This window comes from Myxocyprinus asiaticus, chromosome 29, assembly GCF_019703515.2.
Source record: "Myxocyprinus asiaticus isolate MX2 ecotype Aquarium Trade chromosome 29, UBuf_Myxa_2, whole genome shotgun sequence".
NCBI lineage: Eukaryota > Metazoa > Chordata > Actinopteri > Cypriniformes > Catostomidae > Myxocyprinus > Myxocyprinus asiaticus.
In genome coordinates this window covers 44,122,549-44,148,007 of record NC_059372.1, presented here as the reverse complement: position 1 = coordinate 44,148,007, position 25,459 = coordinate 44,122,549, and the positions used below count along the sequence as shown (strand labels likewise).

The following is a 25,459-nucleotide window of genomic DNA, read 5'->3' as shown; positions in this document are numbered from 1 at the left end:
TTGATTATAAATACTGTTCAAAGTGGATCACAATGGATATTTATTTGATTATATTTATATTTATTTAATTAATGGTGCACTCTTTTCTGATGTTGTTATTGTGAATACGCATTATCTTAATTTGCATAAGTTTAAAAATGTGGCCCTATAACTACCGAATTGCCCCTATTCTCCATGGCTGCATTCAAATTCACGCACTGTCAGAGTATATACTGCCTTTGATGAAGAACATACTTCTTTGCCGATAAAAGTAAAAGTACATTCTTTAGGTATGAAGGTGAGTTGTATGAATACTGGGATGTGGGTATTGTGGGGTAAAAGGCCCCCTGCCACCTTTTTTTTTTCTTTTCTTCATTCAATCCTTAACAACCTTGTGATATTTCATTTCACACAAACTGTGTTGCTCTAACAATATTTAATACAATGATTTTATTTTGAATCTTGATAGATTTGACCAGGAAAAAAAAACACTAACCCCATTGTACCCTATGAGACAAGGACTCCTCTTTATTGAAATAAAAATGAATAAACTATCAACAATAAAAAGATAATGAAATAAAAATTACAAATGATTAAATAAGCTTATGACTAATATACGTAAAACCTTTTTTGGAAAGCGACTCTTACTGGTGATCTTTCTATTTCCGGTGACGTCAGCGATAGTGGAACATGGCTGCCGCCGCCGGACGAGGATCAAAGATCTGCCTGCCGGTGCATCTGGCCATTTTTATGTGGTATTTATTCACTGTGTGGAGTAACTGCTCCCTGCAGACCTCAGACAAACATCCCGGCGTGCGATCATACGGAGGTCGATGGAAATATTTGACGTTTATTAATCTGGTAAGAGCAATTCAGTGATTGAGCAATATTAATCGATCCGAACAGTGTCAGTCATGATCAGACTGCGCGTTTATGTAACTTCTTTGTGTTTGTTTGGTCTGTAGGTGATGCAGACGGTGTTTTTCGGATTCTGTGTGTTAGTGGATGTAATTCACGCCGTTCTGCCTGTTAAAAGGACTCGCAGTGGGACACCTTTGATCCTCACCAACATCAGGGACTTTTATTTCACTGTTCTGGCGTTTCCTGTAGGGAGTGTGAGTAGCACTGACAGATGATACATGCGCACAAAATGTGGAAATTGTTTAGAAACTATTGTGAGAACTTACACTACCAGTTAAAAGTTTAGATATACAATGATATTATATACCATTTAATGTATAGGCTTATGCTTAGCTACAGTATATGCTTGACATTAGTTATTTAACAAATATAAATTATGGCTAAATGTTCACTTTATAAAACTAACATTTGAAAATTTTAAATGGATGATTTGGATGTAAATGAAACATTTCTTTGGTCACTACATAATTCCCATACTTCAATTTTTGTTATTTCATTTACTGTTTTCTAAAATGAGGAAAATAGTAAATAATATAGAATGAGTCAGTGTGTCTAAACTTTTGACTAGTAGAATATGGACAGAGAAAATACACACTAGTAGTAGTACAGAATATAACACTGAAAAAATATTTTAAAAGTAGTGATGTGATTTTACATTCATTTGAAAAACTTTATAGCCTTTACAACATTAGGAAAGGGTTTCAGTATAGTAGTATGTGACATGACATAACATGGACATTTTTATTAAAAAGCTTTTACGCGTAGGTTAAACGTACACAATTTTTAAAGAGTATATTTTCAGTGTTGTAACTGGTCGTTTCTTTTAAGTGTTCCACCCATTTTGAATCACTTTTTTATTTATTTTTTCAGAGTTTAGTTAAATATTCCTGCAGTGTGACAAAAGTACTGCATGTAGTTTCAACTAATATGAGCTCATAAAAACTGTATGTATAATAATTGTACAAGAATGTTGTTTAAAATGTCTTTAGATTAAGAATAGCATGTCACACTACAGGTCAATGCAGACACTGCTCGACATGTCAACAATGAATTTTATTTTATTGATGTTTTTCCCCACAGTTTGTGTTTGCTTCTTTCTGGACGCTATACACTTATGACAGAGAGCTGGTGTATCCAAAATTCTTAGATGAGATCATTCCCATCTGGCTCAATCATGCACTGGTGAGGCTTTCTCTTTTGAGATATTGAGATTTGTTGAATTATGGCCCTTGAATAAAGGTTAAAGTTGCATCAAGGGTCAATGGGTGTTCACTTGCTTCTTACATGTAGTTATCATCTCCTGAAACTCTTATTTTACACAAGATATGTGCTAGAGCTTGTACGAATGATTAATGATTCACAGTACGCCATGAGGCAGCAGCAGTGTGTGTTGACGGGGAGCATGCGTATCTCCATTAGCAGATTCGTGCTGCTTGCGTCACAGTCATGTCCCTCTGAATTTTGGCTTGTATTTGAACTCCGTTGTCAGACAACCTTGAAAGTGTCCAGCCCATGCAGCATGGTTCACTCATAATTTGCTTTGTGAACACAAAACGCTCTGGATTCACTGTTTTTTATTTTCCCGTAATGGATCATTTTCAAAACCTGTGATTGTGTTTCTGCCTTGTTTAGTAGCAAAAATCTAGCAAACATTCTAAATATATTTGCTTGTTAGAGGTTATAATACAAAGGTAATGTCACACTGCTACACTGCCTTACAAAGCCAAAACACAGTAACAGTTCACACTGTAAGTTACACTCACTGAGCACTTTATTAGGTACACTTGTACACCTACTTATTCGTGTGATTATCTAATCAGCCAATCATGTGGCAGCAGTGCAATGCATAAAATCATGCAGATATGGGTCAGGAGCTTCAGTTAAAGTTCACATCAACCATCAGAATGGGGAAAAAATGTGATCTCAGTGATTTCGACCGTGGCAGGATTGTTGGTGCTAGACAGGCTTGTTTTAGTATTTCTGTAACTTCTGATCTTCTGGGATTTTCACACACAACAGTCTCTAGAGTTTACTTAGAATCATTCCAAAAACAAAAAACATCTAGTGAGTGGTAGTTCTGCGGACGGCAATGCCTTGTTGATGATAGAGGTCAACAGTGAATGACCAGACTGGTTGGAGCTGACAGAAAGGCTACGGTAACTCAGATAACCACTCTGTACAATTGTGGTGAGAAGAATATCATCTCAGAATGCACAACATGTCGATTCTTGAGGCAGATGGGCTACAACAGCAGAAGACCACATTGGGCACTTTATTAGGACCATATTGTTCATAATAAAGTTCTCAGTGAATGTATATGTGGCCAGATCTGAATTTTTATTTTTTTTGTGCTTTTAACAACACTCATACTGGTTGTCATGGTAATGACGCAAACTTGCGTAAGTTCTTTATTTGCGAAACTTTAGCAATGGATATTTCACCATCGATGATAATTTTCAGCGTTTCTAAATCTCAACACTTTAATTGCAAACAGAAGCGTGCAAAGGGTGGCATATGCAATGTTTGTTGCTTCTGTCAATGTGGGTAAAAGTTATATGAGGTATGTGGTAGTGATGCATGATAAATCGGGCGCCGATATATTATTGGCCAATAACCAGGAAAATCAAAATATTATTATTGTGCTGATAATTTGTTACGGTTTATTTGCTTGCGGCTGAAAATCTCGGACTGCCTGTGGCTTCTTTCCTTCAAGCAGGGATTCGGGCAGCCTTAAGCGACGTATGCACACACAGCGTGTCTGTGTGAGTGAAAGACAAGCTCATGTCGCTCTGTGAGGAATATTTCAAAATCTCTGCACCTTGTTACGTTGTTTTGGGGCTGGTTTTAGTAATTTGCTGTAAGTAATGACATGACATTTCCTATTTTCTGTTTGTTTTGTGAGGCAATAAACCAAAACGCGGCATGTTACTTGGGGGCAATCATTTTTGTGTATTACTTCATGAAACATAAACAGAATATGGGAAACAGCTCATCGTTACTTACAGAACAGCATACTAAGTAATTTATTACTGTAATTAAATTACTTGTTCATTGAAAAAAGTAAAGGTATTACTCTTAATTTTTCAGTAATTTAATTACAGTTACGTCTGATGTAATTGCATTAAAATAATGTATAGACTACAGAACAATTCTATATAAAACAATAGTGAATTTAAAATCTAAATTTAATGTCTAATGTTAAAATGTATGTTTTCTGGGGGCCTGGGTAGCTCAGCGAGAAAAGACGCTGTCTACCACACCTGGAGTTGCGAATCCAGGGCGTGCTGAGTGACTCCAGCCAGGTCTCCTAAGCAACCAAATCGGCCCGGTTGTTTGGGAGGGTAGAGTCACATGGGGTAACCTCCTCGTGGTTGCTATAATATGGTTCTCGCTCTCGGTGGGGCACGTGGTGAGTTGTGCGTGGATGCCGTGGAGAATAGCGTGAAGTCTCCATGGTAATGCGCTCAACAAGCTATGTGATAAGATGCGCGGATTGACTGTCTCAGACGCGGAGTCACTATGCCACCATGAGGACTTAGAGCACATTGGGAATTCCAAATCGGGGTTTTCTAATTTAATACTGCCCTCTTAAATTCTTTGGCAAGTTCAAAAATAATTTATTTGATTTTATATGATTTATTTGAAAGAATTAAAAGAACAGTTTCATGTCTATCCTTGTATTTTTCATCTGGTCGAGATGGATAAGGATTTAACAAAGTAATTAGTGTTGGGCCTCATGTATTCAGATAGAAGACAAAGGCAGGCCTAACACAGTCGTAAAACCTAACTCAGGCCCCCACATACCAGGTCATAAATTATACTGATAAAAATCGCACCAAAATCAAACAAAGGGAGTCCAAAACAGACTACAAATCCCATGAAGCCTTGCTCACTAAAGGATTGAACTCTCAACTCCTATTGGATGAGGCACACGACAGAACGCACCTCAACCATGACATCATCAGGAGTAGAAATACCTCTGAAATGCTTCCGGGATTTGCTTCCAGCAACTTTGCTCGCTGTGTGTAGAAACAGTTAATCGCAGCTCTCAGGTGCAGCCTCGTGGCGCAAGGAAGTAACGTCCGACATGAAACTGTGGCCATACAATCTCCATCTCGCTGGACGAGTTGAGATTACTCTGTGTTCAACCGAACACTCTAACGGATCCGAAGGAGACCGCTGAGCAATCCGCATCTTCATCCGTTTGCCTGCAGAAGTGAAGAGGAAAGATTTCTCTTCCCTCTTCAATCAAGTCAACATCGCTGATTTCTCCGCCAGCCTGCCAAGAATCAGCAGCCGTACCGCCCGCCGACAGAGCGAGGAAACGGCCTCCCGTCATCACCCAAGCCTCGAGGAACCGAGTCAGAGTTAAAGGACGGATGAACACACATTCTGCATCCTCATGCGATTCAAGTAAGAGGTTTACGTCTGGGCAGAGAGAGAATATTATAGTGTGTTTTTCTTGTGTACCAAGGTTATTGCTTGTACAGTTTACGGACCGCCATGTCCGCTCATTATTAATACTCAGGGTATTAATTATCACAAATTTGATTTGCTGTATTGTGGTCCAACCACATTGGACTGTTGTGCATTTTCGCCATCGCGGGTGAGACCGGCAAACTGAGTTTATCCATTAAAGAATCAAAGACCGCTGGATGGTTTACGAGCCGTCCACCGTGTTTCTGAGTGATAAACTAACAGCTGCTTTCTCTCCCACGATCGCGAAACCGGCTTTGGGGCCGTCACTTTATTCTCTCTCTCTCGTACTAACCACGCACGCACGTGCGCGCAATCCCTCGCAAACATTCTCGGACACATTTTTGGCTAGTAGATAGCTTTGTGATAAAGCTCAGCTTTGTCCCTAAGCTATCGTACAAGCGGATACACGCGGTAACTGGTAGACGCCATTGACTGGTTTCTCTCCGCCCACATTCATAGCCATATTCTCTGGCCGGAAATCTCGCGTGATGTACTTTCCACGAGAGTCACGTCCACCATTTTGTGTGCGTCCCTCCTTACGCACACACACACACACACACTCGCTCTCTCACACACACACACACACGCACCCTCATGTGTTATAGGATTATTTTGATTTCCATATCTAATCATATCACTGTTTAGTTTGTAGTTGTAAGTCGGAAGTTTATTGACTGCATTGTATTAATTATTAATTGATATTACTGCATAAATAAACTTTGTTATATTACAAAGAGAAGTGTTTTGGTTTGTTTTACATACACCTGTGTCATGCTGACGGGATGTCAGTGCTCGGATTCAAGCCTTCATTCATTGTTTTTTTTTTCCCGAAAATCGATATTCTTCGGATGTTGATTTTCCTAAGAAAACAGTCTAATATTGAGATTGTTTTACTATCTGGTTATTAGTCCCTGACTCCAGGGTGGTGCCCTGTCAAAATTAATCCTTATTAATATTCTATTGATTTTTGATAATTGATAATCATCTTTGATGATTGTTGAATTTGAATGATCAATAAGCTAGTGTTGATTTTAATTAATGTTTCGTCGATGTTAACAATTAACGATTATCTTTGATAATTGTTGATTTAAAGGATTAGAAAAAGCTAACATTGATTCTCATCAATGTTCTATTGATTTTAATAATTAATAATTGTCTTTGATAATTATTAATTATTGATAATAACCAAACCCGCTCCTAAACGTAGCACAATACATTTACTGGAGCCCCATATGAGGTTTTAATGAGTTAGATTCAATTGATTAATTTAAATATTAATTAATAACTAAAGAAATAATTATTAATTATTTCTGATAGTAACACTGATCTAAACAACCAGTAGAGCCCTACATTAGTAATGCAGTTACTTTTCAGACAGAGTAATTAGTACAGTAACCTAATTACACTCTACAAGATGTAATGAATTACTTTTTTAGAGTAACTTACCCAACACTGATAAGCACACATACATAACACACACAATCACAGAAACCACTGCTGCACTCGCAGTCTGACTGCTAGCATAAATATCACACAGAGATTATGGTTTGTATTGTGTGTTTTGTTGTTTAATATTTGTTGCATGCCGTTTATAGCCTCATTTTGGTTTAATGCATTAAACCATCTCTCTGTTAGTGAGGTATCAGGATTACCGTAAACACTCATATAAATGTGAACCATACAATTTATGCAAATTGTCATTTATTTGTCATACAAATCAGCATACATCTGTAATTTACTGTTGGCATATTTCTGGTTTGTTATATCCTACAAACCTTAAATAGCAGCAAGTCCAAATTCCTAGCAGTTCCAAGTTAAAGGATTAAAAATGAGAATGTTTTTTTTTTTTTAAATATCGGTTATCAGTATTGGCCACAATGAGCTGTGAATTATCATTTATCAGTATCGGCCCAGAAATTCCATATCGGTGCATGCCTAGTATGTGGACCCATGAAAAAATTGATGACTGGGGGGAATTTGTTGTCTTTAGGACTTTTGGTTTGCTAACATTAAGATGTGAAGGGAAAAATTTGCTCTGTGGCCTTTTACACCCTACACCTGCCCGGATAGACATGCATTTAAGACATTCAATACCCATTGAGAAATGCATGGCGATTGCTTTGTGGTGGCTCGCCACATGGTGTGGCTTACCCACCTTATCGCATGTCTTTGGGCTGGGCCAAGAGACTGTCTGTATGATCATAAAAGAGGTTTACATTGCTTTGGCTACCCTGCGACATACGTACATCAAAATCCCCAAGGGAAATCAGCTACAAGAGGCAGTGTATGGAAGTCATAATCCAATCATCAGATCAGATATTTCAACAGGAAGGGTTGGCACTGTGATTCTTCAGGGCATCGTGGACCCCGTATACTGGTCCAGTACCTATAATTGTTGGTATTGATCGATGATATCTTTACAGGGCTCAATGCTAAGGATTTTTTCTACTGGCTCGGTCGGGCCAGTGCTTCAGATTTTTACTGGCCCCGCCAAAATTTTCACTGGCCCCAACACAAAAATGATAAATAGCTGTTTATCATGGCTTTAAAAATGTGTCAGAAGATAAATATTTTTTTACATATTATGTTTTTAAGGCAATGTCCCACAAAATTTTATCACATTTATAATTTGCAAGATATGATTTATGCCTTATGCAATCCCATATATGCACTTTACAGGTATTAATTCATAAATACATCATATTAACCTCAGCCCTACTGTCATTTACACATGAGTTTTTAAGTGAAGAGTTCTGTGGAGGAGATGTGTTTTCGGTCACCCATTTAGTCATGCTGTCATGCAACATTTGGCCATGTGTAGTGTATTCACAAGAAGGATCAAAGATTAATCACTGAGTTAAAGATGTGATTACTGTCTGAATGTAATAAACATACGAATCCCTGAGAAGAGACTTGCTACCAAATCGGTTGTGACGTGTAATATGCATTAGGGAGATATTAGGCCTAATCTGTGAATCAAGAATGTGTATATAACATGAAATCAGACAACCTAAAGACCAACACAGACTGATGCACAAAGCACTAAAACAAAAATACCTGTACGGTCCAGAAATGAGACATGTAACAGGTGTTTTATGAGGATGATATGAAGTAGACCGTTTCAAATATTCATCTTCACCCTGCAGCTAAACAGCTCTGATAATAATAGCCTAATAGCCATAGTGATCTTGCTTCTTTTCATATCAAATGCTATTATTATGTCGAATTAATGTTTACGTTTTGAAACAAACCTAATTAAATCTATTCTTACATTTTGGATATTGAGCAGCTTGTGATTTCCTGACACGTGTATAACTGGGGTTTAACAAAGTTTATTACGGCTCATTCTGCGCTTCATCTCTAAAGGCGAATTAATGAGAGAAAATGTGTTTGTTTTTTTACAGTGGGAATAAAACTAGCGCTCTGTCCCTTTGAGAGAGCACATGCATGTTAAACAGTCTACACTGCACAGAGAGAGATGATGATGATGAGACATATGTACGGGAGACATGGATTTTCAGTCCTATAGAAAGAAACTGTTGATTTCTTGTGTTGCAGTGTGTGGATTACTGCTTTTCACCAACATGTAGAAATGAAAAATGTGGGGATTTCATGCACTGTGAACACTGAATGTGCGGGGATACTTAAAATGTTGCGCAAGATGTGCAATCCTGTTACGAAATTCATTAAGTGGTTTTTTTTTTTCCTGCTATTTTCTACACATTGGTAATAGCTGCTGCTAAGACTCTTGGAAAAGAGCGAGGACAGTACTAGGAGAGTGCACTCGGTGCCTGCACGCGATTGTGCCTTGCCGCGTACAGTATATTATACACTTGCGCATCTTTGCGAGCTAAATAGAATCGTGCTTGCTCGTCGGTTAGTTCGCTCAGTGTAATTTTTGTGCTCTCTCACTTGTTGTTTTCTTGCACTAATGTTATAAATGCAGCACTGGCCCGATCGGGCAAGTGACAGTTCTAGCAACTGGCCCGAATCTCTCTCACTGGCCCCGGGCCATCAGGCAGTCCTTATTGTCGAGCCCTGTCTTTGTTACAATCGAGGTCACAGTGGAAATTGAATGCTCTCATCTTAGGTTAAGTTAGAAAGTTCAAAAGAAAAGTTTAAGTTCACAATCTGCAATATCATTATGTTGGCTTGAGAAAGCAAACATACTGATATTCTATTTAAACGTATTATTATGTTGGCTTGACAAAGCCAGCATACTGATCTACTATTTAAGCTGCTGCTTCTTCTTCTGAGCCAAAATTTAAACAGTATCTCCTCCTAGAGCTTTCAAGCTACAAACACCGAACTCGCCACAGACTTTTAGAGTGGTCTGACTCGGGTTGCTATCTCTTTTCTTACTGATCGGACTTCCGGTATTCCTGTATCAGACTTCCGAACAGGACTGATTTTAAATTGACTCCCATTTAAGGTGTGAAAGCTTTTCTCTGTAATAACTTCTTTAGAGGATTCAATCTATTTCTATCATTCTACCACTCATACTTTCTATCCATCACTCCACTCTTTTTATGCTCTTTCACTTCATCACTTTAACACCCTAGCAACTGCATACAACCTAGCAACCATTTAGTGCACCCTAGCAACCAAAACCCATTGACTGCCATTCAAAATGGCTTGGATGGATATCTCCTGATCAGAATGTCCTACAGATATGAGAGTTGGCTTGTTTGAATTAGGTGAGCAATCAGTCTTCAAGTATCATCATGGAAACTACTTAGCCACGCCCTAGCAACCATTTAGAGCACCCTGGCAACCAAACCCCTTTGACTTCCATTTAAAATCACATAGATGGGTATCTCAGGATCAGAATGTCGTAGAGACTTCATTGTTGGCTTGTATGACTCAGAACAGCAAGCAGCCTTCTTGGTATCACACTGGCAACTGCCTAGCAACCACATGGACTTACCCTAGCAACCAAGAAACAAATCACATATCTCTGCACCAGAGCATCGTACAGACTTCCGGGTTGACTTATTTCACTCAGGATGGCAAGGAGCCTTGATGAGTATAAACTTGGTAACTGCCTAGCAATCAGATGGGGTTATCCTGGCAACCAGGTAACAAATCACGTATCTCTGCACCAGAACATCGTAGAGAATTCCGGGTTGACATATTTCACTCAGGATGGCAAGGAGGCTTGATAAATATCACCCTGGTAACTGTCTAGCAACCAGATGGGGTTACCCTAGCAACCAAGTAACAAATCACATATCTCTGCACCAGAACATCGTAGAGACTTCCGGGTTGACTTCTTTCACTCAGGATGGCAAGTAGCCATGTTAAGTATCACCTTGTTAACTGCCTAGCAACCAAATGAGCTGTCTGTCTGTCTGTCTGATAGACTGAATGGTCTTATCTTTCAACTTTGAACTTTTAAAACTACTACTAAAACTTGTAACTACTTCAAACTTAAAACTTTCAAGCTTTTACAACTACTTCAAAGTTTCAGGCTAGGCTTTCTCAAGCCAACATCAAAGTTTTTCTATTTATAGTTATAGTACTGTTGCTGCTGCAGTTTCTATTGTTTGGTATGTGGCCTATAGCCAGCTAACATTATTCTTTCTCGTTCCTGTTCGTTGTCATCCATGTTTTCTTGTTGCAACACCTGAGGTGGTAACAACCTGTTGCGCACATGAATGATGAAAACAAACGCATCAGATCTGATGTAACCGTTCAGACTGAGACATTGAGACATATTAATGAAATTCAAATTTTACTCTGATTACAAACCACTGATGAATGTGGCTTGGATTGGACTTTAGACTATCTGTCTTGTGATAGACAAGTTTGGCTCAGCTATGCTCAGATTCACAGACAACTGAGTGAGACTATTAGCCTATAGTATATCCACATTTGACTTGACAATTAAAAAAAATCAGTGTTGCTGTAGTTACAGTGTTTTGGTGTTTGTAGGGCATTGCACTGGGACAGTTTGTGGGGAAATATTTCTGCTTCCTTTGCCATATAGAACATGCACAACTGAAGTCAAGTGACCCACGACTAGTCAGCACCATACCAGTGCATCAGATAATGGTAGAACTGATCGAGTAATCAACGCTACCTCGAATATGTGCAAAAGTTTTCTAGTATAGATCACATTTTAAGTATGCAGTTTGAGTTTTGAGTTCTGTTTTGACACACACTGCAACATGTTTAAGAAGTGTTTTTTTTTTTTCTACTACAGCACACGGTAATCATGCCCTTACTGCTGGTCCAGATGTACCTGCAGAATCACAAATACAGCACGCGCACAAAAGGGATTTTCAGTTTGGCTTTATTTGCTGCCCTGTATTTGTCATGGTAATAACTTTCTGCATTCTTTAAATACACAAATCTGTTCAAATACTTGCTATACATATATATATATATATATATATAATATCAGTATATTTCTTGTTAAAATAACAATTTGTGTTTGTCAACTTAAGGGTGTTGTGGGTTCACCATGCTTCAGGGATCTGGGTGTATCCCATCATGGCTCATTTAAGTCCCGTGGGATTGTGTATTTTTCTTGGAGGCGCATCGCTCACCATGGCTCCTCTCTACCTGTTAGGAGAGAAGCTCAACCACATGATGTGGAGCACAACAGGTGAGAAACTCTTCAGGTGGACATGCCAAATGTCTTTTATAGTTATCAAGATTTTACACACTTGAGTGAATTTAGGTTTCTAATGATCTTAAAAACCATTTGATCTATGATCTGCCCATTTGCGTTCCCCCACAATACCTTTATGCATCAACTATAGTATTTATAGTGAAACCATAGCCTCAAAATTTACCATGGTATTACTCCTTCAATACTCTTTAAAAAACATCTCAGTATGAACTTCCTGAAGTTGCTTGAGAGAACAAAAAGAGTGCAGAGCTGGAAACTAGACAAAGAGTAGCTACTTTGAAGAAGATAAAATATTAGTTTTGATTTATTTTTTGACATATTTCCAATACTTCCATTTGGTTATTTTATCATTTTACTGTTATTGACTTGATATTATTCTAAAATATGGAAAATAGTAATGATAAAGAATGTGTAGGTTTTTCCAAATGTTTGGTTCAGAAGTTCGTATGTTAATGTAATCTTGTAAGCAGCGGCTTATATACTCCTGCTCACGGGATTTGTCAGATTAAAATTAACATGCTCCTTCTGAACCTTGCTGTCTGTATACTGGAGGGCTCGGAGCTCGAAACTCAACTCGAGTGCTGATTACCCCCCCAAAAAAGGTGTTAAAGTGAAAGATCAGTACCATGACAATGGCATGAAATATTTAGGACATCGAGCTGGCAACAATTCTATACGGTAGATTGGCTTGGCCCTATTCCCCCCCAAAAAATATATAGAGGGAGCGCTTTACACATTTGTTTGAAGGTGCGTTCTTGTACGATGGCTGGTTGAGAGGGGCTTCACTGTGATTCAAATGGGAGACCACCACTCATCATAGAAGTGGATTGCCTCACGGCATTCGAACGGGGAAGGTGAGAACGAGATCACGCTGCATTTGAAAGGGAGGGCTCACACTGCGGTTCGAACGGGAGACTACTGTAAAGAGAGAGTGGTTTAGCTCGCGGCATTCGAATGGGTAAGCCCGGCATGCATTCGAACGGGGGTCCACTCAGCGTCCGAAATGGAAAGGCCGATCCATCGCCTCGAAAGGGGAGCCCGAGATACGAGGACATGGATGAGCTCGCATGGCATTTGATTGAAAGGGGCTAAACTGCGATTCGAACATGAGACCTCCACTGAGTATAGAAGTGAATGGGCTTACAACATCCGAACAGGGAAAGTGAGAATGAGAGTTGGCTCGCGCTGTGTTCGAAAGGGAGACTGCTCTAAAGAGAGAGTGGTTTAGCTCACGGCATTCGAACGGGTAAGCCCAGCATGCACCTGAACACGGGCCCACTCTGCATCCAAATGGAAAAGCCCACTCAGCGCTTCGAAAGGGAGATCCCACTATATGTGTGAACATGGGTGGGCTCACACAGCATTTAAATGGGAGGGCTCTTACTGTGATTCAAATGGGAGGACTCTGGTTTAAATATATACACACATACGCCCACACACACGTACATATACATACACACACACCCGCGCACATACATGTACGTACGTGTACACATACGCGTGCGGGCATGTAGGATGTATTGAGACAATGGTGGGTGGTGACATGAGTGATAGAGACAAGTGATACTGATAGGGGGATTAGCTGATTAGTTATTGATGAGCTTTCCTGATGTGGAAATGATTGGATCTGGTGTAGCTGTGATATGCGTCTGAGGACCAGCGACCGAGAGATTGAATTTGTTGTTTGGCCGGGATGCCAGATTGGAATAGGAATTATTTGAGGTGCTTTTGGAACCAGAATCTTGAAGCTGCATGGTTATTATCATCAACAAATAGCAGATCAAGAGGGGACTTAGACTGGTAAGGTTGGATGGTGTGGACAAGTTGAAAATGTAAATCTAATGCCCCTTTTAGCTTGATCTGTTCGCCTTTTTTAATGAAGAGTCTGATTATTTTGTTTGTCTATAATTTGCAGGTCTGAGATGAATGTTGGGATCGAACTTTGCATTGACAGTGATTTCTGACACACAGAAAGCCGAAAAGGCTAGGATAACATAGTGTCGAGCGTGCAAGCTGTGTTTACTGAATGGTAACCAAGGCGGAAGGTGGTTAGGCATGTGCCCTTCTGGCCCCACCTGCCGTCAGGTCTTTCCTGCCTTCTTGGACTTGGGAGGGAGACAAGGGGAGGAAAAAAAAAAAAAAAAAAAGAGAAGGAAAGACCAACTCACTGCCGACAGCGGGAGAGGAGAGAGAGAAAAAAAACGTACTCGCCGGTTCTCTGAAACACCGTAGCTTGGTCCTCGGTCACTCCTCCACCCACTAGTGGATGACAGCCACTCCTCCCCAGGTGGATCGGAGGCAGTCCTCTGGCCCCGCCGCATTTTGGTGGATGGTAGGGGTCTCCTCCGCCCCGGCAGCGGTTCTCCCGCTCCAGGCTGTCGGCAGTGAGCCCCTCCTCCCCTCGCGGTCGGCGGTCGTTCCTCCACTTTCAGGCGGCCGGGCTCCTTCATCCCTCGGCGGATGGCCATGACTCCTCCTTTGGGGTAGTAGCGAGGACTCTACTACGGCGCATCCCTCCTCCTTCCTGGGTTTTCGGCACCAATGTAACGGGGTAAAAGGTAAAGGAGGATGCGAGAACCGGCTTGACAGTATAAATAACGTTTAATGATAAATTAAAACAAAAGACATACAACACAAACGCATACAGGGCAGCTGCCTGTAGCTCCCTCTCTGCCGAACTGCCACCTCCGGCCGCCTTTATCCATCTCGTCGACTTGATTAGCCTGATTAGGGGCCGGGCGTGTGTCATCACGGCACGGCCCTGCCCTCCTCCTCGCCACATACATCTTAATAAACAAAATGATCCGAATTCGGCTTGTGTCTGTTCAGACGGAAGCTGTGTATAACTGCAGTGTGCTGTGGAATGGTCAGAGCGAGTGCTGCGCGGCAGCGAGCTCATGCTAAAATGTCTGCGTTGGTTTGAAAAGAAGTTGTAATTAGAGTACCGGTCAATTTGGAAGGAATTAGCTGTTGCATGATTGCCCCTGTGTTCAGAATGGAATAAATCACATTCCGAAGGGCACTTTGGAGGGAGAAACAATCATGATATTCATGTTAGAAGATGACAAACAATTGCTGGATAGAGCATGTCCTAAACGAGCTGCGCGGCGAGGTAATAAGGCTGACAGGAATCTCCTGTGAGGAAGAACCAGATTAAAAATGCTGGGGGGGGGGGGGTTGAAATGGTGGTTGGATTGAATAGTTAATCTTCGTTTCTCTCACTTTCAAATAAAAATTTATCTGGAATGGAACTTGAATGGCATGAAGCCAGAACGGTGCCCATTCACAGAGGCAGCTCGCGCAATGGACTGTTGGACCGGGTGGAAAGTTTAGATAAGAGAACATATGAGCAGTCGTGGAGAGCTGTTTCACATGAATACAGAGCCGAAGCAGCCAGTGTGCGGAAGCAACTTCACGCTATAAACTGCTTTGGCGAATGGAGCATAGAAAGAAAGACAGACAGAGTAAAAAATATAACACTTAACATGGTAGCTGTCAATACTGCAAAAACAAATGAGCTGCTGTGGCAGCTTCTGTTGAATAATGAGATTGTTTAGATGAAAGAGCTGTACTGATGAAGGCGAATACTTTGCAGCGAAGTTGCATCCAATGACCTGACTGCCTGGGTCTGTTCATGGGCAATGGGCAGGGCCAAATGCCGGAAAGACTGTCATGTCAGGAGAATTGTCATGGGAAGTAGGTAAGCAGCGGCTTGTATACTCCTACTCGCGGGCCGTGATTTGTCAGAATAAAATTAACATGCTCCTCCAGAACCTCTGTTAATTAACTCCATTTAGTGAATTGGAACAGGTTTATGGGATACTACCCACTAGGGTTGCACGGTATACCAGTACTAACGAAATATCGCAATACCAAAACAATTTAAATGGTACGATATCATCATGTTGTTAATTTCAGTACCATATTAAAGTATGCTGCCATTAGCAAAATGTAATGTAATTTGAGTTTGGAGATTAAATCAAAGACCATTTGAAAATAATAATAAAAAAGCCTCTATATGGCCAAGTGTGATCTTTAAACAGAAGAAGGATGCCATTTAAGAGATTTCAACTCGCGAGTTGCGGGAAGATTGATATAATGAACCCTATAAAAGCAGTTGCAATAATACTCATAGTACAATAATATAATATTAATGGTTATATTATTATCTGTAAGCAATATCACATAAGCAAGTGTACTGAATATCAGCATGTTGTGAATCAGCTATGGCAGCATTTTGCCTCAGGTAATCAGATTTTTTTCATTTAATGTAAAGATCTGTTGTGCATTTTTTTTTTTTTTTTTTTTTTACGAAAAATGATATATATATATAAAAAAATCGGACAAGTATATTTTCTTTTGTCATCATTAAGTGTGATAGTTATATATTATATTCCTGATCCATACTGACTAATTTTCTTTATAAGGGAATCAGAAGAAGAAGAAAAAATAGATGATGGCTGGAATCCACATTGACCATGTGACCATTTCAATACCAGCCATACAAAAACAGTTCTACAGGGAAAAATGGGACTGTTTGTAGCACTGCATAAGATTTTATACAAGAGGACCTCAGATCATATATACAGTATAGTATGTTTACACTTAATGTGCTGATATTTTAACCAGGTTTCATTTTTATCAAAAAATAATTGTATTATTATACTTTATTATGTCTTTGTGGCACACATAATAATAATTTGCACTTATTAATTAATTTGCAATACCCCCCCCCCCCCCCCCCTTAATTTTCTTTATTTTCTATTTTTCATAATGAAGTTTTTGTATTAAATTCCAGATGTTCAGTGGTTATGGGCCAGTTATTAGAGAGCACTTTCTCCCCTTCATTATTATGACTATGAATATGAATATGTGTTGGATAGAAAGACTTGTTTATTTTCAAAGTTGGTGGGGGTTTTTTTTCTCTTGTGGTTTACTTTTTCAAATTACTGTTTTTTGGGGGGGTTTCTGATCGTTTTCCCATTATTATCAAATGAAGAATACATACACGACTGTTTAAAAGTTTGGAATTGCCATGATATTTTAATTCACCAAGGATGCTTTTAATTGACCGGTTATTACAGTAAATTTTATCATTTTAAAAATGACTTTTTATTTAAATAAATGCTGTACTCTTCAAACTTTCTGTTCAACCAAGAATCCTCCATTTGCAGCAATGACACCTCATACACACAGTCAGTTTATTAAGATGTTCAGATGAAATTTAATCCTCTGTGTTCTGGAACACTTCCCAAAGATGTCACTGGTTTGTAAGACACTTTTCTAACATCAGCTTAACACCTCAAACTTGGTTTACCATCCAATCTTTGAAGTTCTTCTTTCAGTTTAAGACATGTGAGGAGTCTGTTTCTCAAACTAGAGAATCCGATGGACTTGTATTCTTGCTGTTGTCCACTTCTCTGTCCTGATCACCGTTAGGTGTCATCCTCAGTGTGTTTCAGTGCATCTTGTATTGATGTAATACAAATGTATCACTCTTGTCAGAGTTCAGGAATCAATCCATTATTAGCCAGTGGTCTTGTTACTGCACCTGTAGTTAACTTTTAAACAGCAGGCAACAAGATTTCATTGACCAACAAAATTTGTGACTACATGCACATTTCAATGAATGCAATTGGGTTCAAGTGAAAAAGTGCAAGCATATTAAACTTGGGAAGCAAAACCGCACTATACAACACTGTAATGGCAATGAAACTCTATGCTCTGCTCTCTGAAAAGTTGTGAAACACATATAGAAAACGTTTTAAGAATTCATATAATGGGTATACAGTATAGTGAGTGAAAGGGCTCAGGATGTTGTCACTGTTATAATTAATGCAAAGTTGTTTCTCTGATGTAAATGAAATGTGTGTTAAACTGAGACCGGTAATTCTCAAGGCTTACTGAAGTCTCCAGTGAAGTCTAGCATCAAACCCTCAGCAGAGCTAGAAAATCACATTAAGGGCTTCATTTATGAGATTACCTGAGTTCACACAGATTACAGTCTGTCAGTCAGGTACCCTTAAACCACCACATGAAGATTCTAGATACAAGCTATTTCTTTGAATAAAACAGCTTATGCCTTTGTTTAGATGCGTATAATCAAAATTACACAGTATTCATAAACTACTAACTAAACACACCCTTCAAAAATTTGGAACCACCAAGACATTTTTGCGCTTGTAAGATATTGCTGCTTTTCACCAAGGATGCATTAAATTGGTCAGAAATCCTGGCAAAAACTTTAGCATGTTGAAAATTATTATTACTGTTTGAAAAAGCCGTTTTATTTGTATTTATTTGCAAATAAAAATTTGGACTATTTTCAGCAGTTATTACTCTGGTCTACTAAGAAAATATTGTGTCAGCTAATGTGCTAATTTGAGACTAAAAAAAAAACATTATTTTGACTGTTTAAAAATGGTTGTGATAAGGATGTTGGAACATTGCAATTCAGTGTGTTTTTTCAGTTGCTGAAGTATTGAGTATGCTTGCATTTCTTGCAAGTCACTTTACACTTTAAAGTCCAATTTTGGGGTGAAAAATGGCCAAAAATAAAAACAAAATTCTGAAAAACACATCAGTCTTTTGTTCTATTTTATGCACTCCTGAAATGTAAGAAGAAATCAATCTGAATCTGAAAAGGGTAATATCTTGATAAATCAAATATAGCTTATAACACATGAGGGCCAGTCAGGGTTACTATTTGTTGGCACAAATGGTAATGATTATCAATGTTTAATCTATTATTTTTGTGCATTATTAATATACAATAAAAACTCAAAACTGTTTGGGTCTCTTTTTTAATTTAAGTGGCTTATTTTCTTTTTTCAACCTTAAATGTATATTCTGTCCGACAAATCCAGAACGCGATAACTACGCCAAAACTAAAATGGAGAAAATTGGCTTATTTTCCAGCCAAATTATTTTATTGGGTTATTTATGGATTTTTAAATGTAGATTATAAAATAGTATCACTTTGTCACAGGACAGATCATAGTCTAAGGCCACAAATTCATTTGAAAATGCATTGATTTCGGTATGTTTACTGCCAGGTTCACACTAATCCATTTAAGTTTGAAAATTCTGTTTTCCAAAGTGCAATAATGGAGAGTTTTTTTAAAGTCTTAAAAGTAAAAAACAGTGTTCTAGTGTGGATGGGAGGCATAAACTTAGTGAAATAAATGCGTTTTTAAACGAATATTTTACCCTATGGTATTTAAAAATGGCATCTTCCTTTGGTATTCTCAATCATTTTTGACAGGAAGGTTTAGATGTGTAACCCTTTATTTTTGATGATGATGATAATGATAAAAGTTTTTCCTAAGAACAATAAAATTATGCATTTCTTTTGGGATTTTATGCCATTTTTATCTTATTTACATCTTCATTTCTACATTTTACCATTAATTTGCTTATACAAATAAGCAACATTTTTGGGGAAAAAAATAAAAAACTTCAGCGCCTATAAAACTCTTTTGCCCCCTTGTGGTCCAAGGTTTGTAAAGCCAGAGCAACGCAAAAGCACACGTAATGTATGTACAACGGGATCACGCATTGGCCATGCGTTGGCGAAGCACTCGTGTCTGCGTTTGCGTACTTGCGTGAAGTATGTTTGAGCCCTTAGACTTGTCGAATCAAGCCCAATTATTTATTTTATTTTATTTTATTTTTAATGTTCAGATGGCAATTGGAGGAAAAGTCACCAAGTCTTGTACTGCTCAGATAAAGGAAACCATTTTTATAAAACTAAAAAAATATATATTTTGGTAAAAAAAAAAAAGACAAATGCAATAGGAGGGTGAATATTGTGGACGTAGCCTACGCCTCTTCCACACTTCATCCACACTTGGTGGATGGTGTTTTTTTTTTTTTTTTCACCGAAAACTGCGTTTAAAGAACGTGTTCCATTACCATATGATTTGGATAATTATGACGTTAGAGAACTGAAAATGGATGTTCTGTGGACGTGGCCTCAGTTTCCAAACATGTATGCAGTAACTGAGAGCTTTTTTTTAATCTGTTATTCTGTTGGGTGGAGGAAAACCATAAATGTAGCGAAATTCATGCGTTTTCAAACTAAAACATATCAGTGTGGATGTGGCCTTAGAGACACGATTTCAATCATAATTTAATTTTCACAAAATGTGTAACTACTGAATTTTATGTTTGTAGGACTGTATTATCTCCAAGTATCTGATAATCACACCTTACCAACTTGTAAATTAGGTTGCAGTGTCAAGCATCAATTTCACTCAGTGTATTTGAGGTTGATGCAGTAATACTGGTACTGCGTCAGTTGTTTGGTAATTTCCTATTTAAGAAACCCCTTTAATTAGATTTGCTTAATTCAATCAGTTTGTAAAAGCTTTAAAGACCTCACCTCATTTACTCTTTCTTTTACCGGTATGGGATGGGTATGAGTTATACACACTTTAATTGGTTAAATTAATGGCCATCATCAAAAAGAAGGCAAAATGTATGTTTACACTGTGGTTCTTTTATGCTGGGATTGTTGAATGTGGTGCTAATAAACTAAATAGAGGAAAGCTTCTTTTGCATGATGTGAGCGGTATTATGGTTTCATTTAAACTTAATTCAGAGAAGAAAATGCCTTACTTCTTTGGAATATAAACAATGAACAACTCTACTGGATTCTAGTTATTCGCTGTCTTTGAGGCCAGGGGCCTTTTCTTTTGCTATTTCAGGAGTAAGTGGATTAGTTGATAAATCTTGTGGGAGTCTGAAATAGCTGCCCTATTCACTCTCAGGCTTGATGGGGAACATTGCTTTGGGAAAGAGAAAAGCAGTATTAAATCTGCCTTCACTCAAACTCCTGCTCTTTAAGAAATTACTGAGATGTATAGCATATCTGGATGCATCAATAAGCTTTGCACTGTGAAATAGGTTGTGCTTCTTGATAGAAGACAAGACAAATTATATAGTGACATTTGCTTTTAAGTCATCAGTTATAGACCAACATAATGATGGAGAGACAAGTTATTAAATCAGCTGTGGATTCACTGGATGGAACAGAAATAACAATTGATTTTCTGTAGTTGTGTTTGGGTGAGTAATCACAACTCATTTATTTAGAATAGAGAGTAGATTAACCTAATCTTTTGAGATCATGTTGGTTCATGTTTATTGGATGTCTATGAAGTCTATTGAACAGTGCATTCACTGTGGACAGGTAAAGTAACTGATGAATTGATAAAAAAAAAGTATAATTCTGTATTAAATCATGTTTTATTTTTGATTGAAGAAGCTTTGGATTGTTGGATCTATGCATAGCCCATAGCATCAGGCATTATGTTACATGAAAAACATGTCGTATAGTCTGAGCTCAAAGTAATCTGAGATTTGTCCAAAATACTTACTAGTTTAGAACGGATATATTTTACTGATTTGTTTTTTCTGTGCTGAACAGAGTTTGCCATGGAGGTGGGAGTATCATGGACTTTGGTAATGAATGGCAAAAGACAAAGTTACATCCTTAGTATGAATAATTTGTGTCAATATTAGAACAATTCTAAACTGAGCCAAATTCTGTATCATACATTTGCAAATGGTGGTTTATCTGAGGAGACTGGGTAAAATGTCAGACAGTGTTTCTTTAATCCAATTGTGAAGGTGATTAAGATAATTTTAATTGTCTTTTAAAGTGAGGGGTTCCAGAATTCCCAGAGCAAAATACACAATGGTTGGAGAGGCGCTGCGTTATGTTATCCCCTGCCATATGCAGTGCTCTATGGGATGTGGTGGCCAGGCTTGCAAGTATGAGGATCCCTCACATTGGAGTGAAGACGATCAGGCCATTAAAGGAATCTATTCCTCCTGGTACACAGCATGCACTTACCTGTTTACTTAAATTAGCACCCTTTGCAGGATTTCAAAATTAGGCCATTGACTTATTTGTGAACTGAAAGCCTCTGTATATGAAGCCCCGAGAACTCCCTGCACCTTAATATAATCAGGTTCACTAATCTTTATTTATTTATTCATGTTTTCTTAACAACCTTCCCAAAGTCTTTAACCCCAGTAAATCCCAGTTTAAAATGTTATGCAGTCATAGCCTGTAATAATGGAATAGTTGTCAAATCATTGTTCCTCTTTGTTTCTTTCAAGGATTACTGATGACTTGCTTGCTATGGCACGCCCATCCACAGAAATTATCGAAAAATACGACATAGTAGACCAATTTCTGAGGTAAAACTGATGTTCATAAATGAAAAAGCCTCTAACAAACAGGTTTTCAAGTGAAAGCAGTGGCATTATCATTTAAAAAAAGTAAGAGGGATCATAAAATTTGCGTTTAGTTTTTTTATTTAGTAGTGCCCTGAAGAAGCTATTTGACATTACAGATACTCAGATAATTGAAGACAAAATATTAACTGAATTTACACAAATCATCCTGTTTAAAAATGTACATTCCCTTGGTTCTTAATATGGTGTGTTGCTTTCTTGATGATCAATGATGTTTTGTGTAATAATTGTTCATGAGTGCCTGCTTTGTCCTGAGCAGTGAAGCTGCCTAATTTTCTTAAGAAACATTTTCCCAACTACTATACTTTCTTTGTTTTCCAAGCATCTTCTGCAAGTCAAGTCAGGTCATTTTTATTTGCATAGCGCTTTTCACAACACATCATTTCAAAAGAAGCTTTACAGAAAAATTATGCTTTAACAGAAAAAGAAGCTGTAATGTCTTAGTCATAATTGTGCGGTTTGATAAAAAAATAAATAAAAAAAATACGTGATTGTAAATTGTGCCTTAAAATAAATAATTAAATGAATAAGTAATTAATATTTGTATTTAGACCCCAAGTGAGCAAGCTAACTCCATAAGATGGTGGTTTATGGAGAAAAATAACCTTGTGGGGGCCAGTTCCCCTCTGTCTAAACAGCATGAAATGAATGCATATATTAGTTATTTATGTGTAGTACAAGTCATGGTTTAAATCAGTAAACTAAGTAAGTGTTAAGGGCCAATATTTAAACAGAAATATTTTGTATGAACTGTAAGATTAATGACTAAAATCTTTGAAGACCATCCTGAATTACTAGCGGAAGTGCACACAGATGCATTGTCCTTTGTTATTTGGCTGATGAAGGCTTTAGTTTGTAATTACTTGTTGTCTATGTATTCCATTTTAAGAGTGTAGTCCATACTTTGACCAAGGTGATGCAGGCAGAGATCAGTGAGGTGTATTGCAGTTCAGCCGGAAGCTTGTGGCTGTTCATTTTGGTGAAGCCCATCCTGAGTCCAAGGTTCAAGCAGTAGACAGTGAAGTATCCCATGTCTTACAGTTGGAGCTGGCATCAGTTCATCCTCTGTAAAGTCCATCGTAGTTGACTGCTTTAGTCGTTCTAACTCAGCAACATGTAGTAGTGGGAGTCGGACATCAGGCAGGACCAGAGCAGACTCTGGTAACCTCAGATATGTATCCCGAGGTTAAGACAGGGAGAAAAATAGAATAATATTAGTGTAGATGTGATTCACTTTAAAGCAGAATGATAGAATAAGAGAAGTGTTTTTGGTTTCAGGCAGACCTGACTAATGCAGCATAACTATGAGTTGATGGATACATTAGGTGTATGCCTGTCTGTAAAGATGAGTCTTTAGTCTAGACTTAAACTGAGAGAGTCCCAAACAATGCTAGGAAGACTATTTCATAGTTTAGGAGCCAAATAGGAAAAGGATCTACCTCCTTTTGTAGCAGGATAGAAGGTCGCTTAAGTACTGTGGAGCAAGACTATTCAAAGCTTTGTAAGTAGTTAACAGAATTTTAAAATTAATATGAAATTTAACAGGCAGCCAATGTAGCGACGATAAAATTGGGTTGATATGATCACATTTCTTGGTTCTAGTCAACACTTTAGCTGCTGCATTTTGAACCAATTTAAGTTTATTTCTTGAACCTGCAAGACATCATCACAGTAATGCATGACAGTAATGTAGTCTTGAGGTCATGAATGCATTAATTAGTTTTTCAGCATCAGAAACAGAGGGCATGTGTCGAGGTGGAAGAATGCTGTTTTACAAATATTGGAAATGTGATTTTCAAAGGACAGATTGCTATCAAATTTAACACCTAAGTTCTTCGCTGTAGAAGACGACATAACAGAACATCCATCGACAGTCAAATTATATTTTATTGGCTTATTTTTAGAGGTTTTTGCTCCAACAAATAGTACCTCTGCTTTTTGTCAGAATTGAGTAGAAGGAAATTCCTAGCCATCCAATCTTTGATATCGATGATACACTCTGCTAACTTGTAGAATTGTGAAATTTCATAACAGGCATATCAGTGAAAACTAATTCCACGGTTCCTGATAATGTCTCCCAGGGGAAGCATATATAAGAAGAAAAGCAGAGCCCCTAAAACTGATCCCTGTTGTAGTCCATACTTAATTTAAGTTTGATCTGACAATTCCTCATTTACACCGAAAAAGTGGTAGTAGTCAGATAAATAGGACCTAAACCAAGCAAATGCCTGTCTACAAATGCCAAAATAATTCTCAAGCCTATTCAAGAGAATGTCATGATCTATGATGTCAAAGGCAGAACTCAGATCTAAAAGCACTAGAAGAGAAATGCAGCCATGATCAGATGATAAGAGCAAGTAATTTGTAACTCTGATAAGTGCAGCCTCTGTACTATGATGGGGCCTAAATACTGTTTATACCATTTCTCTGAAAAAACGAACATAGTTTGGAGGACACTACCTTTTCTAGTATTTTCCACATAAACGTGAGATTTGAAATCGGTCTATAATTAGTCAACTCTCCAGGATCAAGCTGTGGTTTTTTTTTTATAAGCAGTTTAAAAACTGTCAGCTTAAAGTTTCTTTGGACATGCCCTAAGGATAATGAGGAGTTAATAATATTAAGAAGAGGTTCTGAGATTACAGGAAAAACCTCTTTTTTTTAGATCCAGTACCGAGCTTGGTCGGTACTGGATCTAACGTACATGTTGTTGTTTTTGATGTTTTGATTAGATTTGTTAGCTTTTCCTGAACAATGACAGTGAAGGACTGAAGTTGCTCGTAGGAAATAATATGAGACACTATCTTCTGAGGTGCAAAGGCAGACGGCTGCATAATTCCAATTTTGTTTCTGATGATTTAAATTTTATCAGTAAAGAAATTCATAAAATCATTACTGCTGTGCTGTAATGGAATATCTGGTTCAGTCGAAGCTTTATTTCTTAACAATTTAGCCACAGTACTGAATAAACACCTAGGATTATTGTGGTTATTTTCTATGAATTTGCTTAAATATGCAGACCTGGCAGCTTTTAGAGCTTTACAGTAGCTAGAGACGCTATCCTTCCATGCACCACGAAACACCTCTAATTTTGTACTCTTCCACTTGCGCTCCATTTTCAGAGCTGCTCTCTTGAGAACATGAGTGGGATCATTGTACCACGGTGCAGGGCTTTTC

General features: G+C 38.2%; 2 protein-coding genes across 5 annotated transcripts in view; both read left to right on the top strand.

Annotated features, from left to right (window-relative positions):
- Positions 1–657: 657 nt before the first annotated feature.
- On the top strand, positions 658–18,594 carry LOC127419803 (androgen-dependent TFPI-regulating protein-like). Of its 2 annotated transcripts, none has more exons than XM_051661553.1 (6): positions 658–840; positions 945–1,094; positions 1,981–2,082; positions 11,585–11,700; positions 11,829–11,989; positions 16,452–18,594. In XM_051661553.1, the coding sequence occupies exons 1-6, from the start codon at positions 670–672 to the stop codon at positions 16,490–16,492; spliced, it is 741 nt and encodes a 246-aa protein (XP_051517513.1). In that variant the 5' UTR covers positions 658–669; the 3' UTR covers positions 16,493–18,594. The 2 variants fall into 2 exon arrangements, with proteins under 2 accessions (XP_051517513.1, XP_051517514.1); XM_051661554.1 differs by having other exon boundaries at positions 16,444–18,594.
- Positions 18,595–20,800: 2,206 nt separating this feature from the next.
- Positions 20,801–25,459, top strand: part of LOC127419784 (protein tyrosine phosphatase domain-containing protein 1-like) — a 33,139-nt gene continuing 28,480 nt past the window's right edge. The window contains exons 1-4 of one of the 3 annotated variants that reach the window (XM_051661509.1): positions 20,801–21,085; positions 21,447–21,481; positions 21,682–21,856; positions 22,145–22,225. In XM_051661509.1, coding sequence (XP_051517469.1) covers positions 21,472–21,481; positions 21,682–21,856; positions 22,145–22,225 — 266 coding nt within the window. In that variant the 5' untranslated portion in view covers positions 20,801–21,085; positions 21,447–21,471. Of the gene's footprint in view, positions 21,086–21,446; positions 21,516–21,681; positions 21,857–22,144; positions 22,226–25,459 lie in introns of all 3 variants that reach the window. The other 2 variants (XM_051661508.1, XM_051661510.1) reach the window with 2 other exon arrangements.

Excerpts from the sequence above, each read along its gene's own strand:
- LOC127419803 (XM_051661553.1), top strand. The coding sequence starts at position 670 with ATGGCTGCCGCCGCCGGACGAGGATCAAAGATCTGCCTGCCGGTGCAT. Across the intron at positions 841-944 it reads ATTTGACGTTTATTAATCTG|GTGATGCAGACGGTGTTTTT; the intron begins GTAAGAGCAATT and ends TTTGGTCTGTAG. Across the intron at positions 11,990-16,451 it reads CATGATGTGGAGCACAACAG|AAGAAGAAGAAAAAATAGAT; the intron begins GTGAGAAACTCT and ends TAAGGGAATCAG.